A 27641-nucleotide genomic window follows, 5' to 3' on the forward strand; every position below is an offset into this window, starting at 1 on the left:
GAACTAAACTGAATTGGAGAAGTCATCAGTAGAACTGATGTGCCCCTTGGTCTCGTATTTCTGCAACTAGTCTGTTTCATTACAGCAGAAAACAAAGCTTTGTGTTGTGGTGAAGCTATGTAGTGAATCACAAAGACATAGCAATTTAAAGGGTTTTTTATTGTATTGCACAAGATATTTATGCAATCCATGTAGGTACTGTAATTGAAGGATCCACATTTCCCAAAACATTAGCTGTTGCAGCACACATCACAAGCATTGTGAATAACCAGTGCCTTCTTCAAAAATTAAAATAATCAGCTGCAAGTTTAAGCATGTTGTGGAAATAAATGAAGAAAAAAGCAGGAGTATCAATACATATTTCTTTTCAAACACACAAATATACACTTTTCAGAAGAGCACCAATAATGCCAAGCAACTATTTTGATGAGATACTGGATGTGTAGGCCCTGCAGTAAAAAGCCAATATGCATACAGAAAATATATATCAACTTTTAAAATAATTTAACCATAATATCTTGCATGTGTCACTGTTTACAACGTATCATTTCATATACAGTGTCAGGCCCAAGCCTCAGCTTGTGTAAATTTGTGCATACTCATTTAAAGCAGCTGAGACTCTGGACCAGGTGTCCAAGCTGAAAAAGCCTTCAAACTGTTCATATCTGAATATAAGATGGTAGTATAAGACCAAGAAAGTAGTTATGGTGAATTTATAACAGAAATGGTACTATGGAAAATGAAGAAAAACACTATCAAACCCTCAAACACAAGGTTCTAGAAAGAGGCCTACACGTAAAGTGATGTTGTAATAATTTATAAAAGTGAATAATTAATATCAGTCTCCTTTCTGACACTTAGAGATTCTCCCATATTCAGAAGCCCGTAGAAGTGAACTAACCAAATGTCACAATCAGTATCATCCTCAAACTCTGTTTCTTAAGTTTCTGATCATTAATACTGGTACTTCAAAACATTTTATGTTTGCTGAAAATGTCTATTCAAATTCACCTTCCTGATATGAGAATTTATTGTAGTAAAAATCATGAAAAACAATAGGTAAAAAAATAGTATTTTAAGAATATTTTTAGAAAACCCGTCAAACAACTGCAAATACAGCTGATTTTTTAAGTATCTACTTTTGAACTACGGTCTTTTTTGTTTGTTTCTTTCTTTATAAAGAAGCAAGGGAGTACCAGTTCTAAGATTTATTCTTGTCCATTACATTGAGGACCTCATCCAAAAGTGAAGGCCCCAAGTCAAGTTGTAGTGAGAGAAGAGAGCCTGCAAGATCTGAGAGGGATTCTTCTGACTTAGTCTTTGTCTTGGTTAGTTCACATGAAAGCCGACTGTCATCAAATAAATCAACTGTCTGCCAATCAGTGCATCGTTCAGAAAAACTGGATGAGTGACTGTCGCTACTATTGGTAAAATGCGACGAAGAACCATTTTGCTCCCATATGTCATCTTTGTATGTTTCTCCATCCTCCATCTGTTTACTTTTCTCCTGCAATTTTTCTTCTATTACTGGCTCACAGCTAAGCCTAGGATTTCTTGATGACCTGATGGATTCTTGCTTTGAACTAAATGTCACTGGTGACAATAAGGGCAAAGTAAGGGCTTGAGAACCACCAATGGCAGGAAGGGAAATAGCATTTTTGAGCACTGGTGATGGAGTTTCTGTAAACATGGATTCAGAAGTGCTGTTTGCCCTTAAGAATTCATTGTGGAGACCAGACTGGCTAACTCTGGTTTCACCTTCATTTCCAGGCAAAAGCTCATAGTTGCCCTGCAGAAAGGAGATGTCTCCAAAAACATCATGTTGTCCCTCTTTTCCAATGTGTATGGTGTGACGAAAATCTCCAAGTGGTGGACTGATCATATCAGGAGATAAGATATCCCTTAGTTTGAATTTCTTCCCTTTCTTATTGTTAGCAGCTTTCAAGTAGATGGGTGTCTTGGCTGGCATCTTGGTTGTAGACTCTGAGAGAAGTAGTTATTTAAAAAAAAAAAAAAGAAGGGTGGGGAAGGAGAAGCCTCTTAGAAAGTCAGTTTTTCTCAGAAGAGCTTCAGCTTTATCAATGTTACATCATCATCTTGAACGACTTTTGCACATAAAGGCTCTTTCTTCTAATACAGAGAACTGCAGAGTATGTGAAGGTGAATATCTCCCACTTCAGCTCTTTGCAAGGTAGAGCACAAGTTTCAGGGTCAGTAAGCAACCAAATCCCCTGCTGCTTCCAGAACTTGAGGAAACCTGCATGGGATAAAAAAAATCAAGTTATCATTAATTCATTCAGGTGTTTTTTTTAGCAAAACATGAAATTAGTAATGGTACTGACAGTTCCAGTCTGCGGATTAGCTTTTATGATGTTGCTTCCCTTCATTAGGCAGGATAAAAGAGTTTAGATTAACATGGGCTAGCTAGCTAACCTTTCTCTGACTTCATAGCTTTTTTTGAAGTCAGAGTTTCTTAGACACAGTTGCTGAGCACAATTCATCTTCTCCTTATTCTGGCATTCAAAATGCTAGCCTTTGAGAGCACATCCAGAAACACATTTTTAACATTCAACAATGTTAGGTTTTTTGGATCTAGGAAGAGTGGCAGAGTCATTCAGGTAACCATTTTGGAAATGGAGTAGACCCCCTTGAATCAGATAACTTCAGATACCCCCATTTAGTGCTGGAACTCTCACAAACTGTCACCAACAGCATTTCTGACAATTGTGTCCTTTTAAACAGGCAGTTTTAGGTACTTTAAAAAAGAGCTAGTCCAGGTCTTTACAATTCATTAGTAACATCCAAATGTAGATGTCTTAGAAGAGACTGATTCTTGCGACTACAATCTTTAGACTACATGAATGCTTCATAGCAGTTATAGCCTAGCCCACAAATTATGCAGGCCATGAGGCCCCAGTGTCTCAGAGTTGCTCTGTGCAACCAAAAGAAACAGTGTTTGCAAACCATGTTGTCCTGTTAGAACGTGGTCTTCAAGAAACCTGATAGAGCTAATAAGGGCTAACAGGCTATTGGGTCAGCAAGTTATGGAAAAACACTCTTCATTAATCTTTAACAGTGTATTTCTCCCTTACAGTACCAGTTCCTGACCCCCGAGCAATCTCAGAATAAATGCATTTTTTCTCCATTTTTATACTTTCCTCTATTAAGCCCAAGCACCACAGATCACTCCTCCTCATCAGAATGCTCAGCTACAAATCCCTCACACTTTGTCCATTGCCATCCTCACTCTGTAAAGGAGCTTGCAGAAAGACTGCTCTATACAATAAGTGAAGGGAGGCCCTCTGCAACAAGAGTTACTTTTGCTGCCTTTTATCCATGCCCTGGTAGATATTTCCCTTCATCAAATTAAGCCCAGTAACAATCACCAGTTTTAAAAACTTAGTACTGTATGGTTATACACCCAGATTGTCAAGAAGTACTTAAGCATTTTCACAAATCCTTTAACCCAAGTAATTAGTTCCTACAGTGCATCACAAGGGGAGCTGGGAATCTAGCCAGGTTAGTGTTTTGGTTTTTTGATTCCCACCAGATATCTACTGCACTTCATATAACACTGAAAAGCCCTCCCCCCCGCCAAATATATCAGATGTAAACAGATGAAAGTTGAAATACAAAATAAGCTCAATGTTCAATAATTTCTGAGGGCATTTTATACTTTTAAGATCAATTTTGAAAATATAATTGATCACATCAATCAATTAGAAGCCCTTCAAAGCTTCCTTTTACACAACAAAATGGTACTTCATTAGGGCTTACAGAATACTAGGAGATTCACATTACATTCCAAAACTTCGCCAACTTAACTCCATGTCAGTACTACAAGATACAAAAGTAACTCCTAAGATCACTACTTGTGCCACATTCTAAGGGAACAGAACTAATGAGTCAAGTCAGTTACCTCAGAGTTTTAAACTGTAAAATTTACTGCATTGTTTCTCCCTCTTATAATTGTTCTGCCCAAGCAACCCATTTAGCTAAACAAAATATCTTCAACTCTAGAGAGAAAACTATTATCAAGCAAAGACAAACTATGAGGTTGTTTTATGTTTATCTAGTGAACTCAGCTCTATCTCACTTCACAGAAATAACAGGCCAAATTCTCTCTCATTCTGATTCCTCATTCTTTCAGATGTTTTAATTTGGAATGAATGGCAATGTAGCACCAATGCAGTTCAAAGTCATGCTTGTTGGTCACTAGTTTAAAAATGAAAGACAAATCCTAGTTCATTCAAAGCTTCCATGGCTTCCACCAGTTTGAACGTGTATCAAATACCATTATTACTGAACTCCACAAGGAGATTTAAAGAAACCCTGAAGGCACAATGAAATATGTGAACATGAGGAAATATTAAAAATAAAGCGTAAAATAACTTTAGTGTTAATAGACCATTCTGACATACAAGAAAAGCACTTTATTTTATTTAGCTCATATTTTAGGAGGAAAAAAATGCCAAAACTCTGTAGGTAGAGCAAACTTTTGGGCATCCAGATCTCCTTTAGTTCTTGCGCTACAAGAGAGCCCCAGTAAGGGGCAGTGTAAAACCACACTACCTCAGAGGATGCTGCAAGAGACTCCACTATCAAGAATTATAATCTCTCTCTATACAGCAGTCCCTTTAATTGTGAAGGCCTTGCCTTCCATTTGGCCAGTGCAAGAGGTTTTGCATTTGAAGACAGGAACTTGCACAATTATATGCTTAGTGCAAGCATTGTTTTCTCTGCTGAAGACAAAGGCTACCCTTGCTGCAGTTTTCACTAGCCACTGTATTGGAAATCTGCAAATTACGCTCTGTAAATAAAAGGGTTCTCTCCTCAATGGACAGGCTTTCCACGTACAATATAACATAGGTTTCACAGCAACTGTATTTTGTTTCTGCATACCTATCCTCTTTGTCAACTACTGCCCAAAGAAGTACAGATTTTAAGCTACTTCGAACAATTGAAATATATTATAAATCCGGAAATAGTCACTTAGCTGAAATACTATTGTTATTCATATTTCACTTACAACTAAATAAGGAAGAACCTATATCAATACATATACATGTAGTATATGTAGGCTTTTTATTAAGGAAAAAAATATAAATCAAACTTTGGCAAATGAAGAAAAGCTTAACAAGACTAAGCCTCCAGCTCAAATCCTGCAAAACTAGTCAACAAAATTTTTACAGGAACCTTAACACATTCCCTGCATTCAACAAGATTTAATGGAATCACAAGTACACATGGGCTAAGAGAAGGGACGGGTCACACTGCAATCTTAATACCAGGCCATACAGTAAAGTTGGTCTTGTCTTAAAGGAGACCTTTTTCTGATCTTACTGCTAAAAGAGTCTCTGTTTTAACTAATTTCAGCTCAGTAACTGATTATATAGCCAAACTGGAAAGCTAAATAAGAAATTACCAGAAAACCAAGTCTACAATCCTGGACTGCCAGCCTATGGTGGAAGACCTCAATTTAAGAGAAAACAACATGAAAGGATTTTTCTTCTGGTTGAAAAGATATCCCTCTCCTAACAAGATCCAAGCATGAGCCAAACCAGAGAAATTTCAGGCCAGTGAAAATTAAAGTTTTAGTTTGGCTATAACACTTTCTCATTTTCATTCCTATCACTTCACACTCTCATTTAAGTGTTTTGCTTGGTAACTTAGTAAAGACTAATATTTTTAGAGGTACTTCTCAATCCTCCTTCTGTCCACTCAGCAATCATCACCTTCTACACAGCTCAACGCTTTCCATGGATGCCTTAGTTTATTCCACAGTCCATTTTAAAAGGACAGACTATCAGCAAATATCTCAATAGCTAAGCTTGCAAAGCCAGAGACAAATAAGGGTCAAAGTGCAGACTTTTATTTGTGCACAAATCCTAAGAGACCCAGATCCTTAAGCAGTGTCCTAAGCAAAGAAATGACAGAAAGAAAATCACATTTCCACAGAGCAGAGCCAGAAGCAACTGTTTGTGCTGGGAAGCCTATGGGCTTTCTACAGGGCAATCCCTAGCAAGGGCTCTGCCTTACACATCACTGACTAGAGGCACGTGAACTTTGGAGAAACTCCTTTCCAAAGCATAATTTCAAACAGCATTGAATTATCTTGTGGAGCAAGTCAGTAGGAGAAAACAGTCTGTACATTATTTAAATAACGAAATGAAAATGCAGTAACATAGCAAAAGACAGATACAAACTACACTGCTGCAACTTTCCTACATGCTGAAGTATCTGCAAGTGTAGAAGAATCAGGCTTTAGGGCTTCCTTCATTTTAGGCTTTAGCTACCAGTAGCTTTCAGTATGTGAACTGTTGAGAGCATCCTTGTCAACGCTGTTACTTTCACTATGCCTGAAACAACATCAGTGTAAAATGTGTTTTTACAGGTTTTATAACAGGGGCCTGAACTCATGAAGTCACAACTCCTGAATGCCGCAACACAAACTCCCAGCCTAACCAAGTCCTCAGGTACAAGAAAAGCAGCAGATAATGTACTACTACAAGGCTTACCTCTCACGTTCCTGTGGACTTAGGTGTCCATATCAACTATCAGACTCTGAAGATGAGATCACAAGTCTGTCCACTTCTAGACCAGGCCATCACCTCCCTGCTTATAGAGCCACCACCTTCTGAGTAGCTTTAACCAAATCAGGTGGTAACTCTTCTCTCTCCAGATTGTTTATAAGAGGCCCTTTGAATTCATCTGTATTAAAGTCAACTTCCCCAATCAGATTAGAAGTCCTTGGCTCTTTGCTTCTCCTTTCATCAAAGAATTTGCACCTGACTAAAGCTACAGATTTAATTACTTTATAAAAACTAGTTTTAATTATTCTATAAAAACAATCAGGCTAATTGCACTTCAGTTCTCTCAAACTGCGTTCACCCAACTTTCCTAGATCAAATCTAACCTATTTTATCCTGTTATCATACACATTTTTAAAAAATTAAGGAAAAAATAATTCCAAATCTTTCCCAAAGCTACAGAAGCACAGGTCAAGAGGATGCAGCTCATTAATTTCTCCATTGTCCTGAAAAGATACAGATGCCTTGTGCTACTTGTGAAGACGTTTGTCCACCTTTCTCTTAAAATTCCCTGTACATGCAGACTGCATATGTTCATTTACTTCACAGAGGTTAGTCATCAAAGAAGATGCACCTAAAGCCTCCCCTGCTCCAATCTGGGTCCTGATTAATACAATTAATTATTTTATGCCTTCTACATCTCCTTTCAGCCTTTTCTTCTTCAGATTGAATAACACAAGTATTTTACTTTTTCAACATAGGGCATGTTTTCTGGAACCCAGAGAGCTTCTTCACCCGAACCTCCTTTTCTGGTCTTCCTCCCCTAAGCTCAAATTCTTCTTTAAATATGCTCAAAAGCAAAGACAACTTTCAAGCTGACACCTCAATTTCTCTCTTTCTCCGCATTTTACTTTCAGCATCACAATATCGTTGGCTTATGTTTCATTTGTGGTCCACTAAAAACCTAGCTGCTCTAGTGAATAACTGTTGTCTAGCTAGATATTCTGTATCTTCTTCTTGGTTATGCCCTACAAGGGCAAAGTCTTCGCACTCACTGCATTGCATTCTACTAACTTCAAACACTTCAAATGGTCAGGATCACTTGGAAATATAATCTTGACCTCTGCAACATACTAGTTTAGCATCATCTGTGGATGTAATAAGCATACATTGCATTCATTCATGAAAATATTGTGTAGTAGCAGAGATGGCAGATAGCCCTGCAGAGTTCCATTCGATATATCCTTCCAGATTATTACTGGCTAAATACTCCAAGGTACAGCTACTTGAAACAGCTTAAATTCTGCTCAGGGGTAAGAAAATGTGAATATGCTCCGTACTACAGATACATTTAAGAATGACAAGGAAGGCTTGGACAACCTCAGAGGTACACCAGCTGGGGAGAAATAATAAAAAAAAAAAAATGTAAAGTGACTAATTCATTAGTTGTCTTTGGAAGGGAAAGTGAATTGTAAGAAAAATCATGAAAGGATACATTTTCATTTCCCTTGCTATAAAACTCTTTTTTTCCATGTAAATCAAAGACAATAGTATACCAGCTGTGAGCAGTCCACCTGAAGAAGTGTTAATTGCCATTAAGTGTAAGCACAGACAGGGATAGGGTGCATACAGTGTTTTTCTCCCCAGGTATCTTCCATTTCTCCAGTATCCTCCTCTTTTTCCCACCCCTAAAACCTACATTCACAAATAAAGAAAAAACAAGTTCCAGAAATGATTTTTAATTGTTGATACCTTTAACTTTTGTCGCTTTTCCCTGCCTAGTACACTTTCAAATAGATTGAACTGGAGTAAATCATGTTAACCACGGAAGACGACCACTAACTTTAAACCACTGAAGTACTTGTACATTATATTGAAATCAATTAAGTAATTCATCTATTTAAGAATTTTCATTTTAGCTTGTAAGAAAAAAAAAAAAAAAACAAAACAAAGGAAAGCCAACCTGGTTTGGAAAAAAAGGAAGAAAAAAGTCTAATTTGAGCAACTGGCCCCCATCTCCAGTTATTGTTTTGTCCTTTATCAGTCTGTGAGATTACAAAGGCCCTTTATCAAACAGAAACCTTCAGCCTTGTTAAGGGACTTGAATACTAACCAAGTTGTTTCTCAGTCATCCTTTTTGATCGAAGTGAACAGGGGAAATTCCTCATGTGGTTATAGTGGGGGAGTAATTTTAAGCCTTCAGATACATCTCTCCCTCCCTCTCTTTTGAACCACCTCCAATTTTCCAACATCCTTTTCCGAGCAGATCAGAATTAGTAACAAGATTTCAAAACCCTTCTCCCTAACAGCATATACAAGATAAAAATCACTTCTTTCTTCCATCATCACTGCTTTGTTTATAAACAAGATCATATTTCTGCTTTTATTCTCACCATCTTACAACAGGAATTTTCCTGTATATACAGGGCAGCATTATATGACCAACCATTTCAGAATTCTTTCTTGTGCTGGCATAACAAGTTCTCCAAGCAGAATAAACTAGAATGGCCAAAGAAGAATTTGTTATCCTTTAGATTTTATCCGTTTAGAGTCAGCATTCCCATTCCATTTTTTTAGGATGAATATACACATATATTAATCTAATTGACAAATTTTGCCAGCACAGCCAGTGGTAGTGCTCAAATTACACTGTCCAGTAAGACTCTATTCCTTAGGAACAACAACAAAAATCCCCCCATAAAACTAGAATAAACAAACAAACAAAAAAAAAAAAAGGAAAAAAATAAAAAGGCTTTCCAAACTATCGTTCTCCAGCAAATAAACTGCAATTCTTCAGAAAAAGAAAACATTTTATGTGAATGTGCTCAGGCTGTGAATCAATAAATCAGTTGAGCTTTCTCCATCTTCCTCATCAATATATTTCTTCACCAATGTCCACCACTTGCAAATTTGTACTGCAATAATTTTGTATTTATTAGCAGGCTGCTCATAAAAATATTATGCAGCTCAGTGCAGTATAAAAAGATTGTTTCAGTAGAAATGCATCCCTCTTTGATGCTGACTTATTTCTCACATTTATTCTAAGATTCTAAATGTTTTTAAGACATGCTTTGTTGACATTCCAGAGGACTAACATTTTAAAAATCTGGCTGTGATGCAATATTAAATTAAATGCCTTATAGAGTCTGTTTTTGCAGTTGTGCTTTTGACCAGTCACTACAATATCTTAAATAATTCCTTTTTTTTAGTCAAGTAATTTTTTTCACCTTCCAACAGGTTTCAGTCGCAGCTTGCTTTGAGCTTTGAAATATTAGCATCTTTTCTAGAACAATAAAAACCTTTCTTTCTTTTCTTTTCTTCTCCAGAGACAGGGATTTAATGAGCTCACTGTATTTTGTTGTTCAGCTCCACAGACCGAAACAGGTCCCTCTTTATTACTTTCTTCTTAGCTTTGTTGGCTGGTACATTCATATATATGGATTTAATACCATATAGTTCATTGGCTTTCAAAACCATGCAGATTTACACACAGGTATATGTCAGTACAAAGTCTGGCACGTTAACTCCTAACGCAGCCAGTGAAGGCGAGGTTATGCTGCATCAGACAGACTGTTCACTGAAGCACAGTCACACATTTCCTCCTACTAAGTCACAGACCAGATGAGCAAATAGCTGGGAATCATGAACTCATAAGCCACAAGGCGGACAGGCCTAAAAACTTGCCCATCCATTTTCTTAGGCCATAGCGAAAAACATTGTGAAATTTGACAAAAAACCCCCAAACCCTATAACCTGAGCCTATGTGCCACCTAAAAGACTGCTCTGGTTGAAATCTCATCTGCTCAGAGAGAAGAAAGGAACATTTTTAGCCAAAGCAGCTGCCTGACACAACTCAAGGCATGTTCATGTAAGTGCTGATATTGCCATGTGGAAGAACTTGGGAAGATATGGACTGAAGAAGGCAGTGTTGCCCCTTTTGATGTCAGCCAGCACTCAGATCACTTTAAGTGGATTAACAAATCCACACTACACATCCTTTGTAATTCTGAGCAGGTGAGCATAGATGGCTTTCTCTTAACACAGAAGGTGTAGTTCCCCAGCCCAACTCTGCTCTCAAAGCCGGTTTAAGAAGTTCCCACTCCGGATTCCTCACTCCTCGCTGCTGGTTCCCGGTTCTGCACTGCAGTTCCTTGTACCCTCTGCGGGCAGACAGACCTACAAGCCACACTGCAAACTGGTCACAGCAGCAGTTCTCCCCACTGACTCAGTTTACAGTACAGGCTTACCAACAGCTGCAGAGTGCCTGATGGCAGTGCTTCAAGAGAGTTGCTGCCAGAAAGGCATTCTCCCCTTCCCCCCTACTGTGTGCACATGCTTGACCCCTCATAGGCCAGCTCAGTACACAGAACTGGGTGAAAACTAACTAGGAAAGCGGTGTAAAATCACAAGGCTAGGAGTGAGATTGCTACTTTCAGCTGCACCAAGTCATTTTGATAGCTCAGCTGACTCTTGAAATATCACTCTTAAAAAAAAAAGGAGTTCTGGCAGAAGGGATGGGCAATCCTTAACCAACTCTTCTGCAAGGAAAAAGTGTCCATGGATTCATATCCAGGTTTTATGCACTTCTGATGCAAAAATGGCTTTGTAGCTCCACTTGTTTCTGCCTTAGGGTTCCCAAAACTGCTGTCATATTGAAATGAAGTGTTTCTAACTATAGTTATTATTACTATTTTATGGAAAGCATCTTAACGAAAGGCAATCTAACATAAAAGGATCTTGCAAGATTCCAATAAAAAAATCCCCCAACAATCAAAACCCTACCCTGAACTCCCCACCTCCAATTTTCAAATACCCTTCATCTCTAAGTCAAATATTCCTTATCATCTCCTTGAAACACACAAGTGACATAGGAATATCATAATCACCAGTCTATTATTCAATTCTCAAAGTGTTTCACTTTAAATAAGTATTGACCACTTAAAGTGTCTAATAAACTAGTTTTAAAACAAATTCGAAGGCCAGAGAGCCCTCTATGTGCAAAGGCTAACAATGAGGTAGACATATAAAGCTACAGAAAAATATAAAGTCACACAGGGCTTATTTGTTTTATTATATAGAAAAAGGAGCTGGGGTAGGTGGAAGAAAGGAAATGTCTCAGTGGATTACAAAAATCTTCACTGAATTTCTTTTTTAGTCCAACTCATACCCTTTTAAAGAAATGAGACTAAAATCATGAAGTAAATAAGGCTTCTAAAATTTGGTTATCTATATCCAATTCCAAGCAGATTATTAATACAACTAAAGTAACTGGTTTAACACCCTTAGATGAAACAAAAGGTAAAATCCAGAAATTACATCTTCATTGTGAGTTTATACTATACTTCTAACAAAACAATTCCACTATTTGAAAGCACTGTTTGAGCAGAGGTAAGTATCTGGAGGAATGAGCGACAACTGGAAGACATGTCATAATGTGGTGCTGCTCTGCAGCATGTCAGTGACACCTGCAACATGCCCCAGCTGGCAGGGACACATCACACTGGACAGCAGTGCAGGGGTCCCCACTTCCTCCTGAGATCTCTCTGCCACAGACTTTCTGTTCTGTTAACTTGAGTTGCTTGTACTCAACTGATCAGACTTCTTTTTTCTTGCAATATATCAAGTAGTATCAGGGTGCATTCACTCTCTGTGCCAGCAGTCATATTTCACATACTGCTCCTAAAACCTGACAGAGTTAATCAGTTTAATCTGAAATAAATTAATATACTCAGCACTTGTGCAGAAGTGTACTATCTGAACATTCAGAGTGACACAGTGGCAATTCAGTGCTAAAGCTAGTTTACTGATTAGCAGCTGTTATTTCTTTCAAATTCTAAATCCCTGTATTTAACTAAACTGTCCAAAATACTGCTGTCTCAAATCCCACTAAAGCTACCTTCTCAACACTCAGGGTTCTACCTCAGCCAGTACTCAGCACCTATCTTCCCATTACTGCAGCCATATTTCAAGAGATAAGTAGAGCTCTAAGACACAGCTTAAGCCAAATGGTGAGCGAGATGACAGCCTCTGTATAAGACAAGACTGGACCTTGAGCTTGCATGTGCAGGCAACATGACAGAATAATTAAATGGGTCAGGGAAGCATGTTGTATCCAACGAACCCAAGCAGATCGAGTGTACTGCAAGTCAAGTCCTGTCCTTTGCAGATTTCTGGAAAAGCATTTTGCAGACATTCGTTTTCACTCTGCACTCTGCAGGGGCTCCTGCTTAGAACTTTGCCTTGAAACTGCAAGAGAACATAAATCTCTCTGTTCAAAGGTCAATATTTCAAAGTGCTCCAAAATGGTCATTTTGTTTTCAGAAGTAGTGTCAAGGGAAAGCGTATTGGCGGCAAAAAGAAAACTCCTAGTAGGCAGTCACACTAGGGTAATGTAATCATGACTCACGCTCCTCACCCATTTCCTGACTAGGGCTGTGCATGATCAAAAGAAAGCCAGCCACAGTAATGCTGCCTCTCGTTAATGTTAGCCAGCCTGAAAGGATTACGAACTACCAGAAAACAAACTCATTGCAGAGTATCCTACTTAAAGCTTGGTATAAATCGACACTGACAAACACAGTGGCACAACACCAACCAAAACAACAACTTGCGTTTGTTGAGAGAAACAAGTTAACAACTTTTTAAGATGAATTCTCCTAACCGAACAAACTCTCTCATGCACCTCTAAAACACTGTAAATCCTTGGGGTGCCTAGGGAGAGGCGAATATCCAAGAGTTAGTTAGTATCTAAAGAAATACAAGATACAAAGACCTTTTGAAGAGGATCACACCCAACTCAGACTGCTATAAAACAACTACCTCCTCCCCAGAAAGGCTTTAAAAGAACCCACACATGGGCCAAAGCACTAGCTGGGCTTAAGTGGCTGTCGCCTTATAAGAAAAGCACTGCAAGAGGCAATTTCTATCTCAGTGTTCCATCCTGTTAGGCAGCCTGAGTGAAGTGTGTGCTTAATGATGCAAATTGGTGTTCATTTGTATAAAGAGTTCTTCAGCAGAAAACAAATTTCAGATCCTTGCTGGCATCTCGGTCACATTTAATTTGTTCCAAAACCCACATTAATGGAAACCTCAAAATTAATCATATATTGCAACAGAAACTAGGCTAGACATTAGGTAACAAAGATGCCAACAGCCAGCTGCACCTCTCTGCAGCCCTCACAGGCCCAGATAGAATCATCAGAAAAGACCTTTAAGATCATCTAGTTCAACAAGACAATTCCTTTCCCTCCCTCCTACCTCAGAAAGAGAGCCCTACATTTGCAGGTCCCTTTCACTCTCTTTTATAAAGGCCAAGTAACTGCTAAACGTGTTCTTCAGTACCAGCCGCTCCCAACAAGGGAGATCAAAAGGCAGAGAGATCCTGAAGTTGACCATTAAATACATAATCCATTGCCAAAACCATTGTCTATAAAATTAAGACTGGTCAGCAGTGGCATTCCACTTTCAGGATACTGAGGAGACCTATGCCAGGTGCCTGACAGCCAAATTCAATCCAAATTTAACAACCACTAGGCATTTTATTAATACCTTAGCTTACCTTTTAGTAATCTCAGACATTTCGCTCCTCACATGATACTGAATACTGAGGGACAGGTAGGAGAATCAATCTGTTGTACAAGGCAAAAGTTATGTTTAGGTCTGGCTAAACCAACTCAGTAAATATATTGAGCCGATGCTTTATCCAGGCTGCAGTAATTACTTCAGAGTTGAGAGAAGCTGGTTTTGAAACAGAGCATACTATACCAAGGCCTTATATTGCGTTGTGACACTGCTAGACTGGTATAGCTCTGTTTGGTTGTCACATGTTTTGTTTATACAACTCTTAACAGCACAGAAATGAGGTGCAAGTGATCCCTTTGGGCATGGATGCACCTCCTATTGACCAAGAACGAGCCGTTACCACATGCTGCAAGTCTTTCACACACCAATTCATACAACTGGTATGGAAAGCAGTGGGGGTTAGGCAGAAAAATAAAAACATAATTCAGGGACCTACTTTCCTAAGTAAAGGGCATGTTTATTTATTTAATCCTTTAATAAGTAGGTAAGATGAAATTCTACCTTTACTACAGGCTATTTAAAGCAAATTTCTAATGGCTCTTGCCATTAGAATTCAAGACATGGGAGCTTAGTGTGGTTTACCATCCTTCAAAAATTTAAGAAAAGATGACATGTTGTAGAGCCCAGGACAGACACTTACAGTGTCAAAAAATTCTGCTCAAACACTTGGGGGGCAGGGGGAAAATAACAGCTAGGGAAATAAAACACTACTACAGCAACAACAAAAAACCCCCACCAAATACCAACTCAGAAAACAAAACCACTGTAAAGATGGTCAGAATCCAAGCCACAGAAGTAAGTGGCCAGGTATTCCTGATTTTCTTAGTGTAGACAAAGGAACAGAAATCAAGGTCATTTTCCTTGTCCTGAGTGCAAACCATATCCTGAAAAAAACCCATAACATATAACACTGTAACAATGCATCAGGATTGCATTAACTCAAGGCACAGTGTGGGGCTCTCTTCTCTTGTAAAAGTCTGTACTGTTTTACAGAGATAGCCTTTGCAGAAACACAGGGAAGCAACAAACTTTACCTCCCTGAATTACAGAAGAGCACAGAGACAGTACACTTCAGAAATTTAATAGGGAACTTGCATCCGAGGAGGGCATCAGCATCTCAGTGTTGCTGCTTCAGTACTGGACCCTAAGAAATTAATGGATAATATAGGGCCTGTTCCATAGACTCTCTGGATATAGCTCACATGGGAAGGAATAGAAATATCATAATCAAAACACTTCGAAACACAGTCCCAGTAAAAGACATGTACAGTAACTCCTAGAAGGAAGATATTACCAAACTGGCATTCCTTCTTTCCCTCTGGGTTCACCAGAGGTATGCTCCTTCTGGCTGCAGAAGCAGCGGGGCAGCATAATTGGGCTCCTTCCTCAGAGCCCAAGGAAATCCTTACTAGAGGAAATTATTAAATTGTTCACCAACAGCTACAAAGATCAATGTTAGAAGTAGTTCATCAACACCCCTATAGCTACAGTCATAGGCTTCTTAAGTTAAACCACATACTTGAGGAAAATGGGATTTTAATATTGTTGGTTTAAGTTCTCTTACAACACAGAGTATTAAATACAGTTTATCCTACAATAATTCGAATCATATATATATCTTCTTAAACAAAAATCCAGCCATAGACACTGCTGTTAAACTCTTCCCATTCCTGAAAAGACCATAACCCATTCACTTTAGAGAACAAAAGTGAGAAGGCAAAGACAATTTAGCATTGGGAAGAGAAAAAAAGCTCAAACAACAATGAAAACAAACAAAAAAAATCTGCACCTAGTCAGTAAACTAAAACTCTCCAAACACAACACATTAGCATCTTGCAGTAGAACAGTTAACTTTTTTATAGTCACCAGGTTCCCAGGTTAATGGCTCCTGATTAAGTTCACGCCTCCCAAGGTGAGTGTTTCAGACTGTCTGAAACAAGGCAGGCAATTTCACTTAAGGTACGAATAGGGGCTGAAAGAGCATTACATCTTAAAGTGAAATCTCAATTTTAAAAACAAATAATTGTGAATACCTGAAAAATTCAGAGAGACTGTTAATCTGCCTTGCATTTGGACTGTTACATCCCCAGTGACTTACTACCCAACAGACAAACTGAGTGCTGCTTTAGAACTTGATTAAGCTTAATAAATATTTAAACTCCCTTAATAATTCTTGCTAGTGACCTTTCTTATGCAGAAGATACAGAAAATTTTCTTAAGTGTTTTTTCCAGATACCAAAATATTCTTCTTGGGCTTTCCACTGAAATTCTGTCATTTGCTTTGTACCTGGAAACAGTCATTTTCTCCTTGATCAGCCACTTTTTGATAGCTTTAAAAACAATCAAGATGAATTTTCTTTAAAGTCACTTAGTATACATCTTTTTTCTCTTTCTCTCTTTCAGCAGTATTTGAATCAGTGTAATTACTGGAAGCTGTAACTACTGCAAATCAGATGATCTGAATCAAAACTCTCGCTTTACAAAATAGATGACGAGATACAAACTGCTCCATCAGCAGTGGAAGGATAGGTCTGTACAACTTGCAATATACACAGCTCCTCTTTCTGCCCGGTACATCCACTGAAAATTAAAAGAAAATTCTTTTTTCCCTGTCATGGAATTTCACAGCAGATCAATTATGACTTCTTATACACCAGCTTAATTTGCCTGATTTCATACGAGTTTCTGCCCATTGGAGTCCTCTAAAAGTTACTGTCACTCCCAAGCCAGACTAACGTTACAAAGAGAAGTTGTAGCTTTTTCTTCTATAGGCATCAGGACTTGCAGCCTGCATTGCCAGTGGATGCTCTTAAACTCTTCGCTTTCAATTCATCCGTTTCTGTTGGAGAAACCACCCTAAGATGATCTGCACTGGAAGACTGAGGATCAGGGGCAGGAGAGAAAAATCAATAGGTAGATAATGGAAATGAGAGGAACAGAGCGATTTATTTGAATCTTTGTTATTTTTTTTCTTTTTTTCAAAGAACTGACCATTATCTACTTCAAACAGCTGTGGCAGAGCCAAGAATCATATTGACACAGAACTGGGTAACAACTCAGGAAAGGCCTATAGCTTGTCATAGACAAGTTCCCAATAGTCTGCTCTGGCTTTTATCATTCAAGATATGAAGTATTTTCCCCTAAATTCATGGCATTTCTTTTAAAAATTAAATGAAAAGCATTTTTATCTAGGGAAAGGCATACTAAATTTTTAGAGCCTTTCTGTCCACAGATTGTGTTTTCTTGGCCATCAACATGATTATGAAGGTTGAAAGGGCAAATCTCCTGGAAGTTATAAAATGGAGTTCTCATCCAAAATGCTGTGTTTGTAAAGTTCTCATCTTTCAGCACAAAATAGAAATAAAAGACAAAAAAAGCAGATATCTGTGTTTGACACTACTTCAAATCCTGCATGGAGAACCAAATAAATTCTTTCCTGTGAAACTGCCATGAACAGTTTGAGATCTGGAAACTTCAAAAGCTGTTTCTCCTCTGACATGCAAGCAGAAGGGCACACATTTCACAACGACTTAGCCTATTCAAAATGAACAGGAAAAACTTAACATTTTAAAGTACAGCTTTCTAACAAGGTTATCTCAGATGCATGACCGAGCAGAGTCCATGTCCAACTTCAGATACTCGGTTCTGAAGAAAAGTACAATGAAAAAAATTCCATGTGGCTTCATTTACTTTTAGCCAAGAGAAATTGAAATAGTTCTTGAATTTGACAATATAACTGTAATTTCTTTTCAAGCCACATCTCCCATATATTGTTACTACTGTAAAACTTGACTTTGGGATCACATTTGTACTTCCAGGATATTTATCCAAAAACTACAAACTACAGCTATCTCACCAGATGGAATGAAAGAACATCGAGTCAGAGCACCTGAAAAATCATCTGTTACCATTTCAGTGGAGGATCTTTAATGCACACATATGTACATAGACAGACACCTGCTCCTACTTCCGCAGATACCACACTGATTTATTACAGAGAGAATATACACAGTTTCTTAGATGATGCCTTTTTAACATGTCCACCTACTCTTCAGATGTCTTGAAAGCTTCTATTTTAAAGCTCATTTTCAGAGTTGTTTATAAATATCAGACATTGCCATTCAAGCCAACATTTACTATCCTCATTCTGCAGCAATCTGTTTGCTTATTATGAGGATTAGAAAGAGGTGGAAGAATTTTAACCAAAGTTTTTAAACTGTTTCTCTAACAAGACAATACAGAATTAAATTATGTATTCCTACTCCCCTGCTTTACCATAATGCCCTTTACTCCTATGGATACACCACCCACCAAAATCTGCAGCATTGTTAACAAGTTCCAGCACTTCTGTACTTTTAAAGCTAGTCCTGACCTTAAAAGTTGTACCTGGGAACATGTCTTCTCCTGTCACTGCGAATCACCAAGACAGGCAATTTTAAGATGTTAAACTATATCATTGTTACAGGACTCTGGTGGTGTCTGCCACCTAGACATTTCAAAAATCCTCTCTATTAAAAATACCACCCCTATAACTTACATTGCTCTACCCCCACAAACAACTCAACAGGTGGGAATAACCATCAACCTAATTTCAGAGGAAGGACAGAACCTTTGCATGAAAACTAGGAATGCGGAACCAGGAGACGGAAAACAGTGGAAGTGGGGAAGGGTAGATGCAATGAACAAAGACATGTAAGCAGGTTTGATGCCTGAAAATTAGCAGGAATTTAGCAATAGGAGTTATTTTCATGTTTAGATTATTCATTTGGGCATTGAAGCCTGCTTCTTTCCTTGCAGATTATATATTTGTATTTTCAGAGATTACCTGAATACACTTAAAAGATTTACACTTGAATGGATATATTACTCATACCAAAGGCAGTGTCAAAAAGCTTCCAACTTTTCTGTTGCTGCTTCATTAGATGCTACTCCTGTCTCTTCCTCCTATACACCTGTCAGTGCATATTTCAGTAATCCAAATATTATACCATGTCACAAAATATCTTATTTACAATGTATATTCCTCTGCCAAAGTAGAGGCATGGTTGCAGTCTCGAGGTAAAAGAACTACTCCAACTAAAAGTGAAATTAATTCTCAGACAAAAACCTGAAAACTGTCCACAGCATAAATCGCTTGATTGTCTGTTTCAAGAACTAGGTTTTATTTTTGTCCTCACTCCTTTAGGAACTCCTACAGATTCATAACCTTCTTGGATTCTTGCTATTGTAACTCTTCTTCTTCAGGACTAGAAGTATGTATTTTTAAGAGAGCTGTACAGCCCACTGTCTTAAAATGGATTACTTTGTTGTCTTTGCTGTTGACCTCAGGGGATCTTATCTAAAAGACTCTGGAGGCTGAGATGGGTATTCATCATGCCTGAAGGTACACAGAGGTAAAACCACAAGAAGATAGCCTCCCTCTCCACTAAAATCATACCATGCAAGTGGGGAAGGGACATACAGAACAGAGCAGCTGCCATACAAATTACTGGTCTGCTCAGTCCACTATCTTGTTCCTAACAACAGATTCTCTATTCAGGCTGTACGACTTCTCTGTACCACTGATTACTTTGCATATTATTAATAAGAAACAAGTTAGACAGATATGATAACAGTAACAATCCAACCTTCTCATTTAAGATTTTCATCAAACCAACTAGATGCTACAGTTGCCTTCCAGGCAAGATGATCAAATTGAGCAATGTATTACTATAAATCTGTATTTCTGTAGCACCAAAGCCCTAATCACAAGACAGGTATCTGGTATATTAAGAATTATGCAGACATAAAATGACAACTACAAAATCTCACAGAAGACAGTTCTTCATTTGTTGCATCTTTTGGGGATATTTAGCTTTACAACAGAATTGTTATTGGAATGAGCATCACCTCCCTCCTATTTCACCTTCCCATTCCAACTCTTTGGACTGCAGTAAAGTACAATTCTGTATGCCATATTTGCAACCCATGCATGAACATGCTATTCCATTCTTCACTTCCATATTCCCATCTGCTTTTTAAACATCCAAGCAGAAGAGATCCCCAGATGCACTACATCTTATCATCTTATGAACCATGGTTATTATTCCAAGGTCATCTAATAGAGGAGCCACAAGCAAGCAAAGAATCAGCTTAAACTTGATGAAGAGCAGTGATCTTTCGTATCTGGAGCAGAAACATGTGAGCTGCATTTGACATGCAGGAAAATCAATGGCACTGTTCTTTCCTTGTCCCTCTTTCACTTATCATCTAGCTCTCCTGCTGTTCAAGCCTTAAATTGGGCTCACCCATAATATTATTTCTAGCAGCCACACTTCCTTAAAAGAGGGGAAACACTACATAACCACATACCATCTTACAAATGAATATAGACAAGTCATGGAAAAGGTAAAAAAAGAAGAGTGCCTTTGCAGGGACCACAGAGCTGGGGAGAAATAGCATGGCTGACCTTTACATCAAACTACAAAGGGCAGAATCTGCATCATCTTTTTCCTTCACCCTCACTGTGGCATGTGCAGCTTTTAGTGTCAGAGACGCTTTTGTTTTTATTCTTTGCGGTTACAGAAACATGGTTAAGAACCAATGAGTCACATGAATGCTTCAAATGACAGGGAGCTCATAAAATTCAAATTGATTAAGCTATCATTTGAAATCTGAATATTGAGAAGACTGACCTAACCATTCTCTGGAAATAAATTTTAACCAAACTGAAACTATGCTTTAGTTCCCAAAAGACAGTTTATCAAATAATCCAAAAATAAAAGACCAAAAATTTAAATTGATTGGCCATTCCCCTAGAGAATTAATCATTAAAAGCAGCGGCAAGAGTGCCTGAACAAGATGCTGTTTCTAAATGGTAGTTGTCACACAGAAGACAGCATATTTATGGTGTGCATCTCAAGCATGGCAAAGGGGAGAGAAAAAGCAAACCAAAACATTCATCTTAAACTCTACCACATTTTGGACTAATCTTTGCCTGCGGATCTAATTTACCCAATCTCACGAATAAACAGAATTAAAGTCAAACTAAATCAAAATATACAATGAATCATATTAACTGAGGCAAAAAGGTAAAGTTAGAGGTTTCTAAAAAATACATAGACCTTCATGAAAGAGATACATTTAGGCTTTACTTAAGTAGGATTGAAGATACACATAAGAAGGAATAAAGAATGGAACTTGTTTCTTATCACAATATCTCGATTAATACAATTTAAAAAGGTTAGATTTAGGAAGTATTACAACAAAGAATATACAAAAAATTGTTCTGGTATCATAAGGATTTTTTTAAGGTTCTAAATTACTAAAGTATTAATTTTTTGTAAAATTTAAAATCTTTTTGAATGACTTCTTGACGATATAAATGAAATATGGGAAAAAATAAAAGAGCAAGAACATAAATGTGGGGCAAAAATCCCCAGCAACACTGGCATTACGTTCCTGTACATCACTTGGGTAACTAGTCCATCATTTAAGTGCTAGAAAAAACAAACACACAAAAAAATCTTGTCTACTACACAGGAACTGACCCAGTCATATGGCTTGAGAAAGTCACCTTCTTAAAAGTCAATAAGGAGCTTTAATAGAATAGAACAGAGAAAGTGTTTATCGAGACAACAAGATCCATGCGCCTCTTCTTCGCTAGAGACTTATTACTCATGCGTTTACAGGTATCACGGTTTCTCCTAGTGAAGATGATGACTGAGAACTCTGCTGGTTAGAAAGCTGGTTTCACAACCACTTAGGAGAAATGCTTCATAGATGCTGACTGTGGTAGCAGCAAAGCACCTTTGATCTTCTTTGCAGAGTATCACTGAGAATTATGAACCCCATAATTAGAAATATCGTATGTAGAGCACTGAAGTTACAAAGTCACAGAACGCAAAGTAAGAAAATCCCAAGACTATATTACATTACTTGTCCAATCATTCTTTGGTTCTTTGACCATCTGCACCACCCAAAAGGACTATGACAGAGCAAGACCTTCAGCTTTAGCCCAGAATTTCGAACAGATCCTCTCTTTTTGCTACTTCTCACCTCATTCACCCCACATACTGTTTAAGGCAAGAGGGCTATGAGAAATAACCAGAATGACCATAATGCACTTATATATGTATCACCATTTTCTGCAGGCTTTTTCCAACTTACGAATACTTGCTTTTTCCAGCATAACAGGTTTTAGGGTTTTTGGTTTGCTTGACTTAAACGTTATAGTGTACAGACTTAAGTCAACTCGAAAAAAATGAAATTTCAGACTAATAATTTGCTTTTACTTACTATTTTTATAGTAGTGTCTAATATTCTAATAGGAAGAACCCCGCGTGGAATGAAGACTCAACACCTGTTTCCTCTGTTTAAGGCACAACACAAATCTTCAGATGCATACAAAATTCCTACAGCAAAACAGTGAGAAAGGGACTTGAAACATCTGGTATTTCAAAGAGACAGGAAAAAAAAAATACTATTTTAGGTCTTTTAGGCAAAGACATGAAGTAGTATTTATTTTTAGAAAGTTCTCTACAGATGACTTGAAAAAATTAATTGCCATCTAAATGCATCTAAACAAGCTTGCAGACTTGACTAAGCAAGTCATACCTAGTTTCAGCTTGTCATCAGCTCTTGTATCTCTACAGAAGGTCAATTGCTGTTTACAGGTAACCACAGAAAAGTTCACTTAGCTCATTCAGAATGAGCCCCAGCACAGTAACTCAATGTATCAGTCCATTTAATTTCTTATCTGACTTGTCCCCCGTTGACCTTTATGATAGAAATCAAAGCAGTGTATCAGACTTGGTGAGCTTTCTTCTATTATTCAGTGTAAGTAAACAGTATGAACACAACATTTGCATAGTTAAGTTGTATGTTGTTGTACCACCCACAGCGGGGGTAGAAACCCTTAATGTGGCTCCCTGGCATTCAAGTGATACCAGTCAAGTTTTAAGAGTATTGCGCAACTTTCATGATTTCAAAGGTAAGTATAACAGTAATTCAAATTACTTGTTCTAAATATACATTTCAGCGAAATGGTCCTGCATAAAAAGCTACAAAGATCATGAAGATATAATTTAGTTTGAGTACTTAAAAAACACTTTCACATTTTCAGATCTTCGGGTACTAAAAAGTGCTACTTGACTGTAGGTTTAGCCCGTAAATGGCCTGCAAATGGCTTATCTCCCCTCTTTAAAAAACAAAAACACAACACAAAAAGGAACCAAACACATTCAGCAGTTCCCTAGCCTCTCTAATGAAAAATCTCAGTTGCTTACTAGCTGCACTCTGGCGGACTTAACTAGTGGCAATACCATAAGACGAACGTTTGTTTCTATACTTGACTATTTATTCCATAAATGTCAATGAAACCTAAGTAAAGGTATAAATATATCTCATCACCCTGGCCAACTCCATCCATTTGTAATCATCTCGTTATATCTTGGCAGTGTGTTTTCTGAAGCTTTACTGGTCTTGATTTAACCCTTGAACTATGAGGAAGCTAGTCTTCTTGTCAGCCAGGTCCAGCTGCTCCTGTTTAGAGTCACCTTCCCAGCTGCATCAGTATCTTTGCTCAATAACCTTATGAAGGTAAATGCATAACATTGTAAAATACTGTAGGTAATGCTTATCTGCATGAATGTCATCCAGAAATCTTTCTTATTTTAACGCAGCACTAAAGGTATGTCTCTTCATCACGAGGTTTACCTGAGCTTGTACTCATTCTGCCATCCTGCAAAAGCCTGTGCTCTGTACGTGGTGCTTCAAATCCGCTCTCACTGCTCTACCCAGACACCTCCCTCAGCACCAGCCAGCTGCTTTCCCTGGCTAGCAACTGATCTGCTTTGTAGTGAGAGGAAATCATTTAAAAACAGTCTGAACACAATTCTTCCCACATCCTCATTTAAGTTCAGGCTTGAGTTTATTAGGGAAATTCATCTTGCTATCACACAAACTAACAAACACAGGATATACTGCCATTCCTGTAAGTGCTCTACCCATGGGGATACCATGGCTATTAGGTACAGACCACTCAATTGGTTCAGTTTTACCACTGGGGGAAGAAGAGGTAGCCAGCTCTCCACAAAATGGTGAAGATCTTGAGAAAATACATTTACTCTGGCTTGATCATTTTAAGAGGAAAGAAATTATGCTTTTGCTTGATTGTTTGTCACCAAAACAGTAACATCTGCATGCAGGAGGGTGCAAGCCTGTTTTTGATGTTTTGCATGATTATCAAAGGCCAAACAGGCACCAGGTGACCCAATCCACAGCAATTCTGCCAACTAGGGTGAGGAATGGGAGGAAGAACTGGTCCGAGAGCATTGCTGAGCCCCTGGGACACAGCCTCACTGACAAGAAGTGAAGAACTTGGTGGCAAATTCTGCATGGCAAAGGGAAATTTGTTTTTAAATCTGAGTTCCCTTTCCTGCCCCAAACTATTTCTCAAGACTTGGGCAGAGGACCAGAATTTCTTCTATAAGGAGCCACCTAGCTTAGAAGCTATAAACCAAAGCACCATACCCAATTACGAAAAGCTGAGAGCAAAACATGTTTTGCCATGAACAGTGGCTTCTCTTGGTTACTGTAAAGCTGATATAAGTGGTTTGGAACAGTTTTAGACGCCTCTTTGAAGTCAATGTGACATTTAGCCACAGCATTTAAATAGGGATGGTGCAGAGCCACATTGCCTCAGGGAAAGAGTGGCTCTGAGCTGCCTCTTAGGGTGATATCCATCTCTTTCCTTTCTAAAATTCACCCAGGCCACCTCCTGGTGATCCTGGCTGGCTTTACCAATCACAGAAGAGAAGCAGAACCACTGAGGTAGTTTCTGCAGTCAGATTTTTACCTCTGTGGATGCACAAGAGCACAGTAACTGTGATTATCTTTAATCTAAGGAGAAGATAGGCCCCATTGTTTCCTTCCCAGATACCGCTGGCTTATGCTGAAGCCAGGAAAAATCATTCCCTTCAGTACTATCCTACCACCGAAGAACCTGCTCAGTTCCTCTCCTCTGTATGCTGTAATACAAAACAAATGTTCAAAGCAAGGAGTGTCTTGAACATATGAGTTTTCTCTTACTTTTCTTAATGTTTCTGCTGAAAGGCTATTTTTAATATGCCATAGAGCTCAAGTAGATCTTAAAGCTAATGCTAAAATAGGCTCAAGCCTTTCACTTTAAAAATAAATCCTTCCAACAGTAATCACCTGCTGATACATGCTTTTATGTTTAGCCAGCTGCTGAGATGCCACATCTGTCACTTCTTGCTTCCAGAAATGCACTTTCCTTTTCTGTAGGGAAGGAGAAAATTCAGCTCCTAGAATTGCACTGAGTATCATGATGCCTTTTTTGGTATCTCTGTCATTCCTCTAAACATCTGAGCCATGGCACATGGATTATAAGATTTCTAGTAGTGTGTATCTAAGGAATTTTTCAGCTTTAGATTTTCATACCTTAAACCTTCTGATTTTTTTCCTCTACATTTTGCTGAACAATGTTACATCCTTACAATATATTTGTAACTGAAAATAATGGTCTATGAGTGAGGAATTTCATTTGCGGGAACATTCTTTGTCTCCCTCCCCCAATTATTTTTCAAAGGAAAGTAAGAGATCAGGATCATATTTGTTGCATTATGCATTTCATAATAAAATCTCTTCCTATTTTAAAACATAACAACAATCTACAGTGACGCAAGTCCTAAATTAATTGCTTCCTCTATTTTGGTCTCTTAAATTTCAACTGAAAATAAATCAAGTCCTTCTTATTAATCTACATCCCGCATTTCTTCATCAGCAACCCAACGCAAATTCTTCTTGAGTTCACGATTTGAACCTTTTGCTCCACAACCAGCATCAAACCGGGCCACTGACTTGCTCCAAGTGGGTCCCGGTCCAGCCCAAGCCCCAGCCGGGCATGCAGTGGCGGCGCGCTCAAGCGCACGGTTATTCTTGGGCAGGAAGGTGCGGCAGGGGAAAAAGGGGACATCCCTCACAAAAAAAACCGCAGGCTGTTTCAGGGGGATGTACGCTAGGTATGCCTTCTGCCTCCAAGGTGAGGACATAAAATCGGGTATGCCAAAATACACTGAGAAGGAAGTTTAAACCAATTGTAGGAGCGAATTTCAGCTCGGAATTTCAGTGATGTAGAAACACCCTGAGAGATCTTCGCGACATCTCGGGCATGAACCCCACGAGCAGCCAAACACGATCATTAATGGATACTCTCCTACCCACCCCAAAACGCGTCCCCCCCCTCCCAGCCCCTGAGCTGGCGCTGCGGCTCCGCCGCCGCTCCCCGGGGCAAGAGGGGCAGCGCCGGGGTTCGGAGGCGCAGCCCGGCCCGGCGGCCCTCCCGCCCCGCGCCCCGCTCCCCAACTTACGGCGCTGCCGGCGGCTCCCCCGCCGCTCCTCCCTCCCAGGCTACCTCCCTCCCGCCGGTGCGGAGCCAGGAGGGCAGCGGGGCCGCCCCTCCGCGACTCGGGGCGAGCGCGGCACCTGCGAGCGCCTGTCAGTGCGCGGGCGGCGGCGCCCCGTGTCCCGGGGGCGGGCGCGGGGCCGCGGGCGGCGAGCGGGGCCGCGGGGAGGCGGCGCTGCCGCCGGCGCTGCGGGCGGGGAGGGCGGGCTGCAGGGAAATCCTGGCACCGCGGAGCGCCGCCTGGGAGGCGGGCAGGGAGGCCAGGAACAACCACAATAACAATAAAGGGGTTTTGCCTTCCCGCCCCCCCCCTTTTTTTTTTCTTTTTTTGAGCTCGTTGCCGAGGTGGCGGCGGGATACCTTCCCTACACCCCAGCAGCGTCCTGCTGAAGCCCTCGGGTGGGCAGCCCCCGTCCCCCGAGCACGGTCATCTCGGAGGTGTGCTTAAAAGCTGATGATTTTCCGCCTCAGCCTTCTTCCCCCTCACCTCCTCGACGCCCCGATCCTTCGGGGTGAGGCTCAGCCCGGTCTCCGCCCGCTACGCTCATTCATCCTGCCTGTCCTCCATTATTTACGCGTTGTTAGGGAGCGCTTGGGCTTCCACGACTCCGCAGTCTGCGATTTGCAGGTAAACGGCAAACGCTGCGAGAGCTGGGGAGGCGCAGGGGCGTCTCCCCCCGCCCAGCGGCGGGGCCGGAGCGGGGCGGCGGAGCGTCGGTGCTGAGCGGGGTGCGGAGCATCCAGCACCGGCTCCGAGGGACCCGCCGCGGCCAAGCGCCCTGCAGTGAAAGATTTAAGGGCACCTGCCCATCTGTTTTATACAAGTGAAACTGCCTTGCCCAGAACGGGAAAGGGCTCAAAATAGCTGTTGGCAGTCCAGCAGGTTACTGACTAGGAAGCCCATAAATACTGCGCTGATGTTGAATTTTTTACAAGTTCCCTGCTTAATCCAAATAGAGACCCCGCTATTGTTTCACTTCTCCCAGTGACATCCTTCCAAAGGTTTCTGTTGGCAGGTACTCAACACACTCCGTGCCTGACAGTTTTACCGAAGGGTCATTTTTCAAAATGTTACTTTTGGCACTGCCATACAAGCCCTGCATGTGCCCTTATTGAAATATTAA

General features: G+C 39.7%; 1 protein-coding gene across 4 annotated transcripts; it reads right to left on the reverse strand.

Annotated features, from left to right (window-relative positions):
- Window positions 1-140: 140 nt before the first annotated feature.
- Window positions 141-27292, reverse strand: CDC42EP3 (CDC42 effector protein 3). 4 transcript variants are annotated; one of them, XM_064648563.1, is made up of 3 exons: window positions 27005-27292; window positions 22389-22504; window positions 141-2257 (listed from the first exon to the last, which is right to left on the reverse strand). In XM_064648563.1, the coding sequence occupies exon 3, from the start codon at window positions 1967-1969 to the stop codon at window positions 1202-1204; it is 768 nt and encodes a 255-aa protein (XP_064504633.1). In that variant the 5' UTR covers window positions 1970-2257; window positions 22389-22504; window positions 27005-27292; the 3' UTR covers window positions 141-1201. The 4 variants fall into 4 exon arrangements, with proteins under 4 accessions (XP_064504633.1, XP_064504631.1, XP_064504630.1 ...); XM_064648561.1 differs by lacking the exon at window positions 27005-27292 and adding an exon at window positions 26483-26653; XM_064648560.1 differs by lacking the exon at window positions 22389-22504.
- Between the last annotated feature and the right edge of the window lie 349 nt (window positions 27293-27641).

This window comes from Pseudopipra pipra, chromosome 3, assembly GCF_036250125.1.
Source record: "Pseudopipra pipra isolate bDixPip1 chromosome 3, bDixPip1.hap1, whole genome shotgun sequence".
Lineage (NCBI taxonomy): Eukaryota > Metazoa > Chordata > Aves > Passeriformes > Pipridae > Pseudopipra > Pseudopipra pipra.

Bases quoted from the DNA above. Each gene is read 5' to 3' on its own strand.
- CDC42EP3 (XM_064648560.1), bottom strand. From the start codon at position 1,969: ATGCCAGCCAAGACACCCATCTACTTGAAAGCTGCTAACAATAAGAAA.